Source organism: Mastacembelus armatus, chromosome 7 (assembly GCF_900324485.2).
Source record: "Mastacembelus armatus chromosome 7, fMasArm1.2, whole genome shotgun sequence".
Lineage (NCBI taxonomy): Eukaryota > Metazoa > Chordata > Actinopteri > Synbranchiformes > Mastacembelidae > Mastacembelus > Mastacembelus armatus.
In genome coordinates, this window is record NC_046639.1 from 8,452,165 (window position 1) to 8,469,948 (window position 17,784).

Sequence of the window (17,784 nt, forward strand, 5' to 3'; positions counted from 1 at the left end):
TGAAAGCTGCCTGAAACAAAATTTAACTGTAACAGCAAATCAGGCCATGCAGTGCAGTTTTTACAGTTCTGCTTCAATAAATTAGTAAACATTGATGTAGGTGATGCATTCAGTGCACTGGCGCGAGTGTGTGGCTCATAAAGCTCAAGTAATCAGTTATCACTTTGACTTGAACTTTTGAGCCACAGATCGATATGGAATATACCAAATGAGATGTCAGAGGTATTGCACAGATATGAGAAAGTTCAGATGTTTCTACTTTGAAAGAGATGGTAGAACACCCTGAGACTTAGATATTTGTAACATAAGATATAAGAAACTCAGCAAAACAAAAATTCAAGAAAAATCACTTGCTGGGCTTGTGGGTTTTCAAAGTAAAATGGTGTTTCAATTGGGATTTTAGGTAACTGAGGAAAAACAAAAGATGTCATTCATAATGCTGACTTTGGGTGATTTGTTTCCCATACATGCAGATTCAAACTGTTTACTCCAGCACAGCTTTTTCAAGTCCTTTGTTTGATTGAATTCAACCCTCTGCTGTTTGGAAAGAAGAGGTTTTCCAAACTTCCATTTATTTATTCGTTCGTGAAATTCTACACAAAAGGACACCTTGTTGCTGAAAAACAGTTCAAGTACCTTGCAGGACTTCCTCTAACACCAAGTAAAGTCCTGAATTCATTGCTTTAGTAGTAAGTCATTAGGCAGCAAATTGGCCTAGCAAATGCTAACTACACAACAGTGAATAAAATCAAGCTGTAGCCATGCAGTACAATTATAAACTGACCATGTACACTGTATGTACATTGTCTTTAAAGCTACTTAAAACAGATATAGTCGAGAAAAAAAAAATCACAATATGAGCCTTTTAAATGTGCTGGAAGTAAAACGGAAAAACTTGTACAATTTTAAGATACTTATGCTTGATTACAGTATTTGAGCACACGTACTTTATTTTCCACTACTCTTTGAATCTTATTTTAGTAAAATACTGAAAGCACCCATTATGAAAATAAAATTTTAACTTTTTTGGGTTTGAATATATCATACAAAAACCTTTCACTCATAATATTGGACAATAATTTTAACACATGAATGTCAGTGCTCAAATGTTTATTCAAAATAGTTCAGAACACCTTTTTTTCCCCACTCATTTATGCTCAATAAAATATGAACTACAAACATGATCAACCATTTTCTCCCTGAGCAGAAAGCTGGAATAGTAAATTCCACAGTATATGCTGCTGTACAGAGAGTAACTTGTTACCCTAACCCCTAAAACTGCAAACATTTTGAAAACTAAAACATTTTCTGTGCTATGACATAAGACAAAACTCAAACACTGTAGAAGTTCACTTGTTTTGAATTCACATTGGTCTCCCTTACTGAATTTCAGTGCATTTTGTATCCTCAATTTTTACAGAAGCATTTGTTCCCTAAAAAAGAAAACATTTAGCTTTAGTGCATATTCTTTAAACCACATTACTTTGACATTTTGCTAATGACAGATCTGACCACACTGTTCTGCACTGTCTTGTCTGTCACTGAAAGCCAGGACACAATATGGCCCTGAAGACTGATATTTTTTTTTTTTTTTTCTCACCCAGCCTCAACAGTACATCATTCCATGTCATGCTGAACATTTGCACTGAAGCCATGGAGAGCTGATCTCCCATCGTGCTTTCTGAAATACAATAATGGTAATTTTATACTCAGTGCCATCTCACTCTGGTTTCATCATAGGCTTAATATATTCGTCCTCATCGTCAGTGTCAAAAAGTTCATCCTCAAAAAAAGATCCTCCAAAGCCATATTCCTGCGCGTGGACAGACACCTCAGTTGGCATCAAGTGAGGAGATCCTTCAATAAAATCAGCAAACCTGTGGATTAGTGACAGTATCAGCAACACATTGTATGCAACATACTAACCATCTATAAATATTTGAGTGTACCTACAATTATACATACAATTGTTTTTGTTTGTTTATTTTTTACAAAAGAACAATATCTGGCTATTCTTCACCATTTCTCAATACAATCATTATGTCAAAACTGAGTTACTGTGACGATCACCTGACTTCTTGTGTAGCAAAAGCCGGATGTCCCACACACTGTAAAAAGTGTGTGAACACGTTGTCACTGGCTACATCATATCAAAAGCCCTGGAACTTATACACAAAATACTCCACGATACTTGGTTATAATCCCTCTTTGCATGCTGTAATAGTGATCCAACAAACATATGAGCACCACTTCTGGCCCATGTCCCATCCTCCCAATTAGGAAATGAGACTTTCTAGTTGCAGGGCATTCACTGCTATGAAGTCAGAAAAATTAGTGGCATGGTTTGATATGAATAAAACCTGAGTAAAATTTATGTGGAGTAAATTTTTGTTGTAAGCTCATTGTCCCCAGCATACAGACTACCCAACTTTCACCCAATGTCAACTGGCAATGGCTCCAGCCACCGGTGAATCTCTACAGGGCAAGCGGCACACGCTGATAGATGGATGGATATATTTGTAACCTATTACAAGGGCTAACTGGAACTATGCACATCAAAGTAATCTTCAGATGAAATAGTTCTGGTTATTCTGAAAAGGTGCAACACATCCAGATTTTATTTAAGGTACACCACTGAAAGTAGAAAAAAAAATTAGCACTACAGTAGTCTACTACAACTTACTGATGCTGCTAGAAATTCCAATGATGGATGACCAGGGGATGTGCTATTCTGGCGGTTATGATCATTACTGATTTTTGTTTCTATGTAAAACTACATGCAGAATACATGCAGTGTTCACAGCACTGGATTAAACTGCACAGCAATGTAGTCAGCAACTAGGGAAGGGGAATCAAACCAGTTCCAGGTTAGAACCGATTCAACACTGTCCCTTCTATCGGAATCACAACATTAGAGCCTCGTAGCAGGCTCAGCAGATCAGAAGTACCATGCATATTCTCTCATTTCATCATTTTAGAAGATGACCAACAGACATTTACTACAAATAACTCTGACACTATCTATACCAAACCTTCCTTGTGCAGCACATAGTGATTTGCACAAGACTTATGTTTGTGTCTATACTGGGCACATGTTCACTCAAGCACTGGAAGCACAGTGTTTCCAAAAAGCACACAGAGGAGCCTACAGGAAGATCTGGGACACGGGAAATACGGTCTAAACCTCCAACAGAACAACAACAATGCATAAGGCATGGGTGAAGGGGTGGTTGTTAGGTAGGAGTTTCAATTGACTGAAAACACTCGTCTTGTGCAAAATTGCACTATGAAACCCATCGTAACACTAATAAACAGAACAAAAACACAGAAAAAAAAAAAAACACACAACACTTCAATAGAACTGTATGTTCATGATAGATTATGCGCCTCAATTGTGTTTACTTGATGTACTTCTCTAATTTGGTGTAACTCTGTGGAACACTATGTTGAGACTCAGAGACAGTAACAGCCATAATTTTGTGGTGCTGTTTTTTTTTTTTTTTTTGCGAATCAATAGTCGGACCAATAATCGGAATTGATGGTATTGGTATTGGGATCAATAAAATCTTAATTCCGATCCCTATCAGCAATCAGGAAATGGCATTGTAAAGCAAATTTTAAGATCTTTTATTTGTTTTAAATAGTTATCTATTTGAATAAGTATACTAGCATTATGTCTGCAGTATTAAAATATAGTGCCTATAAAAAATATTCCCCCCTGGTATGTTTTTGCTTTACTGTTTAATCACCAGTACATGGAATTAGTAGATTTGACATTTTTGATACTGATAAGTAAAACATCCTTTTTTGCAAAGTGGACACAGATTTAAATTAATGACAAATATAAAATACACAACACTTGTGTGCTTAGGTATTTGCCCACTTTAATGGGAGACTCCTAACTCATCGATAATGCAGACAGCTGGTTTTTTTTTAGTCACATCATTTAGGGAGATCACCTATGTGTACTGACAAGGTTTCGATTAATAAACCTATACCATACCTGGAAGGTCCAACTTTTGGTGAGTCAGTATTGTAGTAAATCTTACATCATCTCTAGTTTTATCTTTTCTTGTTTATCAGTGTCAAAAAACTCATATTGATCCTACTCTGATTCAAGGTTCAGAGTCAAAGAGTCTGTGTCTGAATCTGTGGTATTACCCAACCCTAAATGTAAGCAAACATGTAAAATTAACAGTGTGTCTATTTCAGACATGTTTAATTTGAACAAATCATAGATGTGTGGAATCTGCACCTTTTGGGAGACTGAAGCCTTGACACTGCCTTCCACGGGCTGAACTCTGGACTGTTACAATACTTCCTCAGCTCCTCCAGTGCACGTTGAGTCTCCTCCTCCCCCTCTTTCTGATACTCCTCCTCTGTCAACAGGCGACGTGGCTCTGGCCTCCAGTGGAGATGCTGCCTGACCTTCCTGCACAACAGGCCAAGTGCCCAATAAAAATCCAAATTATATGAAATGAATGTGATTATCGATGATTACCTAGCTAAAGCTAAAAGCAAATAAAAGGAGCCATGTAACCATATATCTTGCTGAGTCAGAAATGCCATATAAACTGAGTAAATTTTCAGTTTAATATAGTACAGTACTCTGATGCCACCTTCTGTCTGAATTATAAACACCCACCTCCAGGCAACAACTGCCATAGAAACCGGCTGCTCCAAATGTTTGGAGAACAAAGCTGCCACAATGATGGCGAGGGCAACTTGCCGAATTTGAATTCCAAAATAAATAAGCAGCAGTCCAAACAGCTGCAGTGTCCACGACAAGATGTTAATGCTCTTCTCATCCACCAGAGGACCGTAACGGTAACACACAGCAAAACTGATGAATCCCACTACTGCCACATAGCCTGACAAAAAAAAAAACAGAAATAATGACTTACACAGTGTTAAAGAACTTACTCAGTGGAGAGTTGTGCAACACAAAGCCTGTGGACTGAATTTGCAGAATGATTTAGAGGTTCTGTAAAGGTGCCAATCACATTACTCAATCTAATCGGTTCCACATTTTTCTGACCTGCAGCCCATCATGTATATTGTATTTCAACATTTACAAACGTGAAGATTTTATGCTTTTCATTGTCAATAAAAATAAATATGTTGATGCCTGGATGTCACATTGATTTTTTTTTTGAAAAAATGTCTTTATATTTGTTCATATTTTTAAGAGAACTGATCTGTCTTGTAAACTTAACAGACACCCATTCATTTAAGAAAGGTGATTTATGATCAAAAGGTAAGAAATGCATGAAATGCTTATTCACAAGATCACTACAAGTTTTATGACCTAACTTTGCTGATTCATGTTGTTTTTATTTGAATGTGTTTTCAATGCTGAAATTTTTGATGTAGTGTTAAAATAATACTTATATATATTTTTTATTATTGAGAGTATTGCTTTGTCTGCGATGGACTGGTGACCTGTCCAGGGTGTACCCCTGACGTTCACCCAAAGAGAGCTGGGATAGGCTCCAGCAGATCCCTGTGACCCTAATTAGGCACAAGTGGGTACAGAAAATGAATAAATATATGGAGTGTTGCTTTGTTCTGATGTCTCTCCAAGTCAGTTGTGTTCATGAAGGGTCTGTACCTAATGCCACGTGCCAGTGCTCTCGCAGAATTATGCTGAGGTTCTTGCAGACTAGCTGGATGGCGTACACAGAAAATGACCACCCACCAACAATCAACACATAAAAAGGGCTTCTCTGTGGAAGCATTAAACACAAAAAGTACAACGATTAAGCATAAAAACAAAGTAATTTAATTTATTAAATCATGGATACTTAGGGACAATTAAATACCTTACCTTTGGCAAAAATCGTGCCAAAATGAAAAACATGATGATAAGAGAAGCGATCATGCCTGTGCTCATGCCAGCAGAGTAGAAAAAAACTTGACTCCTTTATACAAGGGAAAAAAAGTTAAAGCATCAGAACGCTATAAATTCCTAACAATGGAAAATAAGTTATGAATTACCTGCTGAGGGAATCTGCACAGATAAACAACAACATTCCCATGAGGAATACCAAAAACAGGTAGATATCAAAATCTGTAAGGAAAAAACAACTATTATGTCAGAGCCAGCTAATATCTCTCAACAATCGGCAAATATATTTCTTTACAGCTTACTGCGAAGGGGCTTGACAGTGTACCGAGTACTGTCAGCAGGATCGATCTTGAAGCATGTCTTCTTGTTGAACAGGCTGATGTTAATAGTCGTTTCGTTTTGCTGCTCCCGTAACAAGCTCTGAAACCAGCCCCAGAAACTAAACTGTTCCAGCTCCTGCAGCTCCTCCTCACCTTCCACAGTTTCCAACTTGAACACATTTGAACTCCACACTTTGACCTGTCAGAAATTGTTAGTAATTAGGGACCTAAACAACACCCTAAGGGATTAAGTGTCTTAAGATCAAACCCTTTCATGAAAACTGTGGACACTATATCCCTGACAAATGCAATACCAAAGCTTCTATTTCTTCCCTAATATCAAGTTTTAAACATAAATTAGCATTTTTTAAATTTTTGATCTAAGACACTCAGATTGAGGGAAAGCGATCTGTGATTAAGTCAAATACATTTAAAAAATTAAACAGGTCTGCTGTAGATTGGGCTCATGGGACTTACCTGAATTCTTGTCCATGTTTGCCTCCAGTTTGGTACTATGGAGTTTTTATAACAGAACCTGTTGATTCCTGATATGACATATTGCTCCCCATCCTGCAGATCAATTACTGGATGTTTGTTACCTGGGTTTGACAAGCAGAAACAGCTATGTAGAACTAAAACTGAATCACATGTTATGCACTATGTCTAGAAGGAATCTGATCTGGTGATTTCCATATATTTGTATTATCAGTTAATCCAACTGAAAGACCAAAACCAACAACGTGTTAGTCTGTCTGTCAGTAGTCTCTGACTTGTGTATCCTGTCTGTGGCACTCAGCTAAAATCTACGAAATCGGTGATGCAGTGTTGTGTTTATATAGCTTTGTTGTAACATTGTAATGATGCTGTAATTGTTCTTGTGACAAGGGGCTGACCATGTCAGACACTGTGTTATCTCGAGCACCGTAAGATCAATGTTCTGCAAATCTACAACAGCAGAACAAGAGACATTAGATTTGTCAGATAAAATAGGAGACCACACAGATACGGACAGTGACACCAAGACTGAACACAGAGTAGCTAGCTAGTTAGCTGCTAACTGCCATAACACAAGCTAGCTCTGATAAAACTTGCGGATCCTATCAAGTCAAGTGTCTGATATTGGAACGTAACACTGCATCTTACCCGTTCCCTGGCGTGATGCTTGAGGTAAAGAGAAAAGCAGCACCGCAAAAAGCAGGAATTTAGCACCTGTAAAAGTGAAAGCGTTTATCATTTTCATGCATCCCGCCATGATGAAAACACATATACCCACAATTATGGCTGGTCCCGCCCCTTCCTCCACTGACGGCTGGATTGAGTTACAGGTCATTCCACCAATCACAACATCAGACTGGATGTCGTCATATTATTATTATTGCACGTTCAACGTCTCAACAAGTGCTGTCTTAATACAGCCAATGTTTGAATTACATGCTTTAACAGAGAGCTAAAATCTATGATATCAAGGCTGTTTAATGTATAACTGTCAGAGTAACAAGCCATTGTCATTAACTCTTCTTCAGCCTAAATCAGCATATTCAAATTGTTGTTTACGTCTGAACGGCAGTCCAAAACCATTTAGTTAACAATAACAGAAAATAACAAATAGTCATATTTGATCAGGTGCCACTAGTGAATCTTTAAAAAAAATCCTAAACAACTTATGAATATTTAAAATTGCTGCAAATTAATATTCTGTCAGCTGAGCTATCAGCTTAACATTTCAGCTGTTTGATTTCTGGGTGCGTTTTGTGTGACTTTAGTAACCTTTTTGGAGCTCAATTTAAGGTGTGCAGCCCAGATGGAAATTTTCTGACCATACTGTGTACCTTTGGCCCAGACAAAAGCAGCTGTAGTTTGGCATTGGTGGAGTAAGTAAATATAAGAAGACATCATGAGCCTGCTGGATGAATATACATGCAGGTGCATTTGGCTTATAGAAACACAGTGGTGGGTGCAAACATTAAGGTCAATAATACTTTTTTTAAGGTTCCATCATAAGAAAAATAAACAGTGAAGTAGCAGATGCATTGCATATACTATTTCATGGCAGCTGCCAACCTATTCTAAGCGCCACACAAGAAGCAGAACCTGCATCTGAAGTAAATACACTAATTTGACCTTCTGTCTTTCTTAAACAAACTGTCAAACAGCTGGCATCCAAATTAGATTTTAATTTTAAAGGGATTGCCATAGGGCTCTCACTGTTGTCTCGGCCTATGGGCCGAACAACAGTGCAGAGTACCCGGCCTTTTTGGAGTCTCTCGGCTCACGGGGGGGGGGGGGGGGGGTACTGAAAGGTGCTCCTCCTGGGGACTCCATTATTCTGCTGGGGGACTTCAATGCTCACGTGGGCAGCAACAGTGAAACCTGGAGGGGCGTGATTGGGAGGAACAGTCTCCCCGATCTGAACCCGAGTGGTGTTCCGTTGTTGGACTTCTGTGCTAGTCACAGTTTGTCCATAACACCATGTTCAAGTATAATAGTGTCCATCAGTGCACATGGCACCAGGACGCCCTAGGCCGGAGGTCAATAATTTACTTTGTAGTCGTGTCATCTGACCTTCAGCCATATGCCTTGGACACTTGGGGCAGCTAGAGAGGGTCAACTGATCACCAGCTGGTGGTGAGTTGAATCCTTCCAGTTTAATGAAGTCTGGAAAGGATTAAACAGTTGACCATACCTCCCATTCTTACACACCCATTCATGGAATGTGGTTCAGATTGAACTTATGATTTGATACTACCCAGTCCTACAGAGCTCCATGGTGTACAGCACTGCCTTTGGCCTAAGGGCTGGAACACAAATTGTTGGTGCTTTGGGCTCGTATAGAGATTAGAACCCATTTTCAACCTGTCTACACCAGTAAAGCTGTCATGTAACAGAAACTAACTAGCTAACTAACTAACTAACCTTCTGTTAGTGAAGGTTAAATTGAAACTTTCTGATAAATATTTGTCAAATGAATTAACCATAATACTTATTCACCCTTAGTCCAAAATCAGTGAAATGAAAAATAATTTTTTTTATAATAACTACATTTACTTCCTGAGCACGAGTTAAACTATGTGAAATTTCACTGTAAACCAGGTCAAGCTGATATCATTGGCTCATTGTGGCTTGATCCAACAAGTCATGCATATGTTTGTTTTTTGATAGTCTTGTGGTACAGTAACCATACAAGCTACAGTGAGAACAACTGAGGTCAGAAATTTGGTCCACAACATCAACCTTCACAGTGATAATGTGGGAAAACACACAGCACAAGTCAGAGGTTATTAGCAGTCTGGGGATTTTACTCAGTGTGTAAAAGAGAAAATGTTTGAGTAGTGGGTTCTTCTTAAAGGCAAACCTTGCACACATGCTGTATAACCATTATCGTCCTAAATAAATTAAGACATCCAGGAGCCATAAGGACCTGAGGGACCTAGAGCAATGATTTACCCACTAAGGAAGGTGATGTGTAGACTGAGTAATTAATACTCCATTAGCCATGGTGTATTTTTCATGTTGTATTTCTGTATTTCTACTTGTATTTAAGAAACCGATCTGGACACTTCTTACACCACTCTTACAGTTATTTGAAGTCTTGTAAGCATAACTGGATGTAAAAATGAGCCTACATTTATGTTTCAAATTAACTTCTAAAAGATTAACTAACTACTAACTGCAATCTATTATTATTTCCGTGGCGGTTGTACCAATACGTACTATGGAGGGGTACGCACTAAGTGTCGAAGTACTAAATTCCGTGAGACCATGAAGGCGGCAGTGTGTGTCAGTAAAAAAAAAAAGAAACAGAAGAGGGAGTGAGGAACTGAGGGAGGGACTAGCTATAAATGTTATAAGAGTCAAATATTTCAACACATCGTCATCGTCTTTAACCAGTGGATTTTTCAAAGCTTTTCACAAAGGTACGCACCAAAATGTTACGGAAATAGCATTTTTTCGTTTTATTCACCGCTTTTGCCGTTAACGTTATTATTTTTGAAACAGCGCGTCTAACGGTAGCGTTAAAACTAACACTTCAACAAAAAAGTAGCTAACAACGCCAGGTTTGCAAAATGTTGTTACTTCCACATTAGTCGTGGAGGAAACTGAAACTGTCTAACTTTGTTTTTATTTACAACGTAGTTGTCAAAATCGAGCAAATTCAGTAAGTTAGAGAAGTCGATGTGTTAATGTAGTTAGCGTTAACTAACTAATTTGGCACAAATTGTCTGGCACAAAGATAAGTTAACCTAGTTAGCTGGGACTTGGGGTTTCTACGACACTTTTGTTGTCGTTATGGCCCGTTTCATGTGATTGTGGAAGCCTTTGCGGTCTAACACTGTCAGCTGTTCTTGTTTGATGGAAGTAAGTTAACGTTGTTTGGCGCTGCCCTATTTTAAGGCCCCTTTGATGTTAACACAATAAATGCAAACTGGGGCAGATGTATGCAAAAGCTCGTTAGTTAACGCTATCTAATAGTCGATGATGTATCAGAAAACACGTTGTCACAGTCTTCGTGTTTCAGTTCTTTTTATAACTAAATCTTTGGATTCAGTTTTCTACTGAACATGACTGCGATCTTCCACTGTGGTGCTGCTCATGTTACAGCTGATGTCATTTTCATGCATAGCAGTTCAGCCTTGAAAAATATGAGTCAAATGTTTGTTTGTGATTTCTGTTTCAGTAAATTGATCCTCATCAGCCATGGGTGTAGCTGGGGGAATGAAATGTGTGAAGTTCCTGCTTTTCTTTTTCAACTTCATTTTCTGGGTGAGTAGCAGCTACCAGAGCAAAAGAAGGTAACAACACAGTTGTGCTGAGAAGTAAAGGGAACAAACATCAAATAAAGCCAGGTTATTTTTTTCCAGTGCGATTGGTTTTATCAGGATATTACTCTTTTTTCCGCATGCTCGAAAAGGTTCTAGGCTCGACTAGTTTTGTGACATTTCTGCCTTTTGCCAGCCACATGACTTTGAGCCTGAAATATGGCCTTATTGCCCTACTTTAAAGTTAACGTAAATGGTGTCACCATCCATAATAAAGCTGATAAGCACATGTTTGCATAACCTTTTGATTAGTATCAAATTCTTCCTCACAAAAAAGTATATAAACGCATGAACCTATGTTTCCAGAGCGAGCGGTGTAGGTTACGACAAATAAACTAGCAATATTAAATGACTCATTGGTATGAATGTGTGTTTCCCTTAATCCTTCATTAGCATATTTCTACCTAAAGCATTAAATATTGGTGTCTGTAGCACTGAGTACAAGTCATCTTTTACAGAACAAGAGGAAGTACAGAATGACAATGCTATTAGTTTATATAAGGTTAGATACATGTTGCAAGTCCAAAGCAACATATGTAAAGGCCTTGTTTTGTCCAAGCAATAGTCCAGAGCAATTCAGTTTATTGGAAAACAAAAAAAGATGAAAACCAGAAAATATTCACATTAGAGAAGCTCAAATAAGAACTTTCATCATGTAATCAACTGATGGTTCAGGATTACACATTTTCATCAAGAAATTCAAGCTAAAATTAAAAATCCAGCAGCATTCTGGATAAACACTTCACTGTTTTATTTAGTCAGAGATTGATGTGACCCTTTTCGGTCTGTTTGCATGCTCTGTTCGCTCCTTTATGTTTCCTACGTCAGCCATTAGCTACCTGTGTGACTGAAGCGCAAATATTGACATTGGTGGCGCCAACAAGGACCTAACACTGGACTGATAATGAGTCATCTACTATTAAAGATACTGACAGACTTCCACTATACATGTTTAGGTTTGCTATGCTGACATGAGCATTTATAAAAAATTAAAAAAAAAAGAAAAGAAAGACTAGTATGTCCAGTTTGGCCAGGAACTGTTCCTGAGGCTTTGGTTAATCTGTTTACTGTCAGTCAACAGGAAAAAAAAAAATACATGATCAAATCTTCAGAGAAATAAGTATCCCAGGCTGTGAGAGAGTGAAACAAGCCCAAATTATGATGTTCCCTCCACCATACTGTGTGCCCTTAGAGCTAGTATTCTTCCCAAACAGGTTTTCGTCTGTCCACAACACATTTTCCAGTAGTGTTGTGGATTGCCAAAGAGCACTTTGTCAAATTTCAGGTGCACAGCAATGATTTTTTTTTTTTAAAGAAGTTACTTTTTTTTTTTTTTTTTAAATGCTTTGGAGAGTAGCAGCTTCCTTCATGTTCTGCAATGGGCACACTGCCTTTTCAGAGATTTTTGTTTGGTAGATTGATGAACAAGTTCCAGGGATGTCTTCAAACCTTTAGCTGTTACACACAAGTTCTTAACCTCATAGAGCATTCTGTGTTGTGCCTTTGGAGTCATCTTGGCCGGCTGCCCACTTCTGTTAAGAGTAGCCACAGTTCTAAATTGTCTCACTTTATAGACAGTTTGTGTGTTGACTGATGGATGCCTAAACAATGAGACACTGTGACTCCCTTTCCAGCCATACGCAGATCAACCACTCTTGATCACACGTCTCTAGTTGCCTCTAGTTGGACTTGTTGTAAAGGCATAGTTCACATCAGCAGATGCTTCATTTAATCAGCAAACTGAAAATGTTTGACCATCTTTTTCAAACAAAGTAGCTCTAAACCACAACTCAGTTATTTAACTGGACTCCAAATATGCAAACTATTAACTCCAATAGCTTTCGTTGAAGTAATTTGTCTAGACTAGGTTCAGTTACCTTTTTCTCCAGCACTGATTGTTTGATGTCTGTTTAATAAGCACATGGGAAATTAGAATTGCTTTTTATGTCATCAACTTAAATATCCTGTTTGTCTATTATTGTGACTTAGATGAAGATAAGATCACATTTTATGGCAAATTATTGAAAATCATTTAATTCTAAGGTGTTTCCATACTTTCTCTTGCCACTGTAAAACTATAGCTCCACCACTGAAATTCAAGCATTTACATATAGAAAGTTTGTAACAAATTCATTTAATCAGCTATGCATACTTTGTACATTAATTTAAATGGGGAAAAAAATCATGTGAAGCTTTCAAATTGAATTGCCCAAAAAAGGGAGGCTACTGTTCTGGTATATATGACTATTCACTTCCCAACTTTCTGGAAATTGCAATGACTAAATGAATGAATGAATGAAAGGGGGGGTGTTACCGATTGATAAAGTCAAAGAATGTGCCTGGACTGCATTGATGACCTGCTCTACCTCCTGAGCCACATCTGCCAGTAACTTATCAAAATAGTTGTACACTGGTTCTTTGTAATGTTTGCTTTAGGTCTAGTTGATCCTAGGGTGGTCATGGTCAATTAACTCACACTGTTAATGTTCTAGTCAACTGTTTACCGTCCACCCTGAGTCGTGTCACATGAATTTCACAGTTTATATCTGATCACTTTAGCTGAGGACTGTTGCAACTTCCTTCCCTCTGTTTAGCATTAGTGTTAACTTTTTTTGCTTGATTGAGGTGTTTATATGAAAACTCTTGACTTTTTTATATAGAAACGAAATTGAATTGTTAAATATAAATGCAACGCAATGTCAGTTGCTTTATTTCACCTAAAAAAATGTATGGAATATAATATTTACAGACATTCACGCTTCCCACCACATGGGCTAGCCTGGCCAGCTAGATCCACTCCTTTCTTAACGAAAGAATGTGGGTCTGAAACCCCCGCCATAGAGAAGCCTTTATCTGGCCTCAAAAGTATGATGTGATAATAGGTTAAGAATCAGCAACACTGAAAATTAGGATTTGAATGTTTGAAAATACATTTTCAATGTGAAAATTTTGATTTCAAAACTGAAAGCTGATTCAAATCTTTGAAAATAAAATTTGAATATCTGGAAAAATGCTTCATTCTCTTCAGTGTTACAAATCAGTCTCTTCAAATTTTAAAACTTGCTTTGCAAACATTCAGCACTCTTTTCAGAGTTTCAGATCTGCTTTTCCTGACCCTGTCTTAATTAACAGGAAAAAATGCGTAAAAACTTGAAATGCTCAAATAAAACCTTGGTTTTGGGCTCAAACCAAAGGAACACACTCATTTCATAAAACAAGCAGAAATGATTTCAGCCTAACTAATTCATTCCTTTTCCTGCAGTTATGCGGCTTAGCGTTGATTGTGGTGGGAATCCTGGTTCAGGTGGCTCTGCACAAGACCTTGAGGATCCATGATGCAACAGCCTCGGGAGCACCGATTGTCCTCATTGGAGTTGGCGTGGTGATTTTCTTTATCGCCTTCTTTGGCTGCTGTGGAGCCTGGAAAGAGAACTACTGCATGGTCACCATGGTAATTTAACCATGTTCAGCAAAATTGGATTGACTTTGCTCTGTAGAAATTAGTGGTACAACAATAACATGTCCAAAACATATATGAAGTAGCTTGGAATGGAATTCATGTTACAACTATTTTTCTTTTTCCAGTTTGCCATCCTTCTCGTACTGGTCATCATTGTTGAAATTGCAGCAGCAATCGCTGGATACATCTTCAGGAACAAAGTGAGTGTATACATTTACTGTGTTACTTATATGATAACCCTGCTGAAGGCGCTGTTTAACTTCCCGTTGTCTTCCATCTAGCTCTCTGTTGTTGTCCAGGATAGCCTCACTGAAACACTTTCCAGTTACAAAAACAACACTGAATTCAGAGAGGCTATGGACAAAATTCAAAAGGATGTAAGTTGACTAAATTTGCCTACTCACTGTTTACTTACTCTGCCAACACCTTTACATAACAGTCCAGCATCCTGTTGGTTGGAGTTGTGACATGTCAGTGTTGTTCTTGGCACCACATGCTAACATAAGTTAAATTATTTTACTGTGCACTGGTCATCTGTAACCTGCCCATATTAAGTGTTTCTCCTCTGACACATTTGTACCTCCAGTTGAAGTGCTGTGGTGTGAACAGTTCTGCTGACTGGAAAAGCTTCAAACCTGATGGGAACTCTGTGCCTGACTCATGCTGTGTGAATGTGTCTAAAGACTGTGGAGCCGGGGCAATGAAAAACTCCTCCAAAGTGTACCAAGAGGTAAACCCCTATAGACTGAAGCTGCTGTTGTGAAGACAACATTGCAACCTGAGATTTAGTTAAGGTTGTAATTAAGATTTTAGCCCTGGTTTGTTTTTGCGACACCTTTGGTTAATGGTGGTAACAGCATGTGTGGTTTAATGCTAACACAAACCCTCCTTTTGCTAGACATACAAACAGAAGGGCAGAAGTTGTTTACTGATGTCAGTCATAATCAGCTGCTACCTCATTTTATGCAGCGCATAGTGCAAGCAGTTTTCCATGGTTTGTTATCTTACTGAGAAGCTGGTGGGGTGGCCTGAAGTTGTTTATAGCAGCTCTCTGAGGCTACGCTTTCTGTGTTCTCCTTGCAATATTTAAAACTAGTCTGTTAAACACTGAAAAAACTACAGCTATAGAAGAGTAACCAGTAAACTGAGTACACAGTAATCAATGCGTGAAAGGCCCCCCAAAATAACAAATAACATTAACAACTGTTAAGTAGAGCCCAACTGATATTATTAGAGATATTTGAGAGTTTAAAAAAAAAAAATCTTTTTTTTTTTTTTTTTTAAACCGGTGCATTGTAAGCTGAATAGTTTGCAGTTGACTTGGTTGATAGAGAAGTGATGTAATAGCTTTTTATACTTTGTAAGGTATGGAAGTTTTTTTGGCTTCTTTATTCAATTTGCAGTTTTGGTTAAAGGTTTAAATGAAAGCTTTTAGCAGTGGCAGATCATTTTCAGCAAAAAAAAAAAAAAACAAACTCTTACTAAACAATACCAGCTCCACACCAAACCATAGTTGTTGCTGGAGTATGTCCAGCATCTCTCAAGCTAAAGAGACCGAGTTAGCTGAAACCAAAGGAAATATTAGACCAAAAAGACAATATGTGTTTTTCAAATGCAGGGTTGCAGTGTGGCGGTGGAGGCACTGCTGAAGAAAAACATCCTGTGGGTCATAGTCGCAGCTCTTGTTATTGCTTTCCTGCAGGTATGTAATATGAATAAACACAAACATGCTGTATTAGAAACATAATATAATCTTAGTACAGAATTCCTAACAGGTGGAGTTTTACCAAACCCTCTTACACACAGACATACAATACAAAGTCTATTTTTTCCAAAGATGTAACTGTATTTATGTTATTTTACTTTTATACCTAATTTCAATTCACTTAAAGTCTCCCATTTTAGTATTTAAATTCAGTATACAATCATAAAATTGTTTAGCTTACAATGAAATGTAGTTATAAGCTGTTATAGGGAACTAACTCATGAAGATATTTTATATTATTACAATTCTTTTACTGTATTGTCATGTGTTTATACAGCAATTTTCACTTGCCCACAGGAAGTGTTAGTTATTAAAAGCTTACAGGCTATATTAGCATTATAGTGTGTTTGTAACAAATTTAGAAAGCCTTCTATATATGGCTAAACAAAATGGGTATTGTATGTAATGTTAACAAAATCCAGTGGAATTTATTAGCAGGCAGGTCAGGAAACACTAATGGCAATATTTCCTCTCTTCCTTCCAGATAATGGGTATCGTGTTCGCCTGCATGTTGATGAGAGGCATCCGCAGTGGCTACGAAGTCATGTGATTCAGCTTCATGCTTGAATAGGAGCTGGCTGTTTAGGTCATGCTTTTTGGGAGCTTTATGTTAAGCTTAAACATAATAGACAATGCACAGAACAATATATTTTGCTCTTTTATTGATTTGGGGTTATAATTTCATGTGCTAATGTTATATCAGCTTAGTCTGTGTAGGAATGGAAAACATTAGAAAAGGTTCCATAGAGAATCAGTATCTTTATATTGCTTAAGCTTAATTTGGTCTTTCAGCAAATTTATACTTTGCCTGTTTTTGCTGGAGATGTTTTTATGTATTGCTAGTTTCCAATTTGTTTTTATTAAAGACCACAACCAAATGTGCAGTAAGTGTAAATACAAATGGGGAAAATAAATTCACCTTTAAGGTATTTATTTTGTACACGGTTCACTTACATTGTATATAACACTGGCACAGCACCACAACATTGCAAACTTAAGTAAATAATGTTTTTAAAAAAAAAAAACAATTATAAATACAATATCATTTTTTTTCCATTTACATTTAGATATACCAATGTGAGACAGGCAGCAAAGGGAATTTCTTATTTGACACTTACCACACACCAGCAACATGCAGTTCCTCTTATAGTATCCCAGAAAGAGACACAAAGCTTGAATAGAACTTTTGTGCTCATGTGGTTTTAATAAGTTTTTCTCATTGTAAAGCTCCAAAGCAGAAAGTAGTTAAGTAAATAAAGTGCCGTTGACTCCTCAGCTTGCATCTGCTGTGCTGCATCACAGAAAGGTTAGAATCTTCATCTACAATAAGATGTTCAGCTTCTAACTACACAAACATGCATGAATGTCTTTGCAATTGAGTCACCAATAGACTTCTTTTTAGGTGTAATGTACACACAATTTTTTGTCTTCTAACACGACTAGCCACAAAATTCCCCTTTTATGCATCTGTAATTATGTGATGAGCAGTGTCTGTATTTTAAAAAAAAAAAAAAAAAACTACATAGTGAGTTGAGAAAATACAGTAGATAACTGATGTGAACGTGTAAAAACAT

General features: G+C 37.5%; 2 protein-coding genes across 3 annotated transcripts; one reads left to right on the forward strand and one right to left on the reverse strand.

Annotated features, from left to right (window-relative positions):
* Positions 1 to 1,095: 1,095 nt before the first annotated feature.
* On the reverse strand, positions 1,096 to 7,435 carry nemp1 (nuclear envelope integral membrane protein 1). Of its 2 annotated transcripts, none has more exons than XM_026332594.1 (9): positions 7,312 to 7,435; positions 6,646 to 6,767; positions 6,151 to 6,367; positions 5,998 to 6,070; positions 5,828 to 5,921; positions 5,612 to 5,726; positions 4,646 to 4,871; positions 4,256 to 4,432; positions 1,096 to 1,857 (listed from the first exon to the last, which is right to left on the reverse strand). In XM_026332594.1, exons 1-9 carry the CDS (start codon positions 7,418 to 7,420, stop codon positions 1,833 to 1,835), a joined length of 1,158 nt encoding a protein of 385 aa, XP_026188379.1. In that variant the 5' UTR covers positions 7,421 to 7,435; the 3' UTR covers positions 1,096 to 1,832. The 2 variants fall into 2 exon arrangements, with proteins under 2 accessions (XP_026188379.1, XP_026188378.1); XM_026332593.1 differs by having other exon boundaries at positions 1,096 to 1,877.
* Positions 7,436 to 9,953: 2,518 nt separating this feature from the next.
* Positions 9,954 to 17,485, forward strand: cd63 (CD63 molecule). Its single transcript, XM_026332788.2, has 8 exons — positions 9,954 to 10,082; positions 10,844 to 10,929; positions 14,248 to 14,436; positions 14,571 to 14,645; positions 14,727 to 14,822; positions 15,032 to 15,175; positions 16,064 to 16,147; positions 16,695 to 17,485. The coding sequence occupies exons 2-8, from the start codon at positions 10,864 to 10,866 to the stop codon at positions 16,758 to 16,760; spliced, it is 720 nt and encodes a 239-aa protein (XP_026188573.1). The 5' UTR covers positions 9,954 to 10,082; positions 10,844 to 10,863; the 3' UTR covers positions 16,761 to 17,485.
* The last annotated feature ends 299 nt before the right edge of the window (positions 17,486 to 17,784 follow it).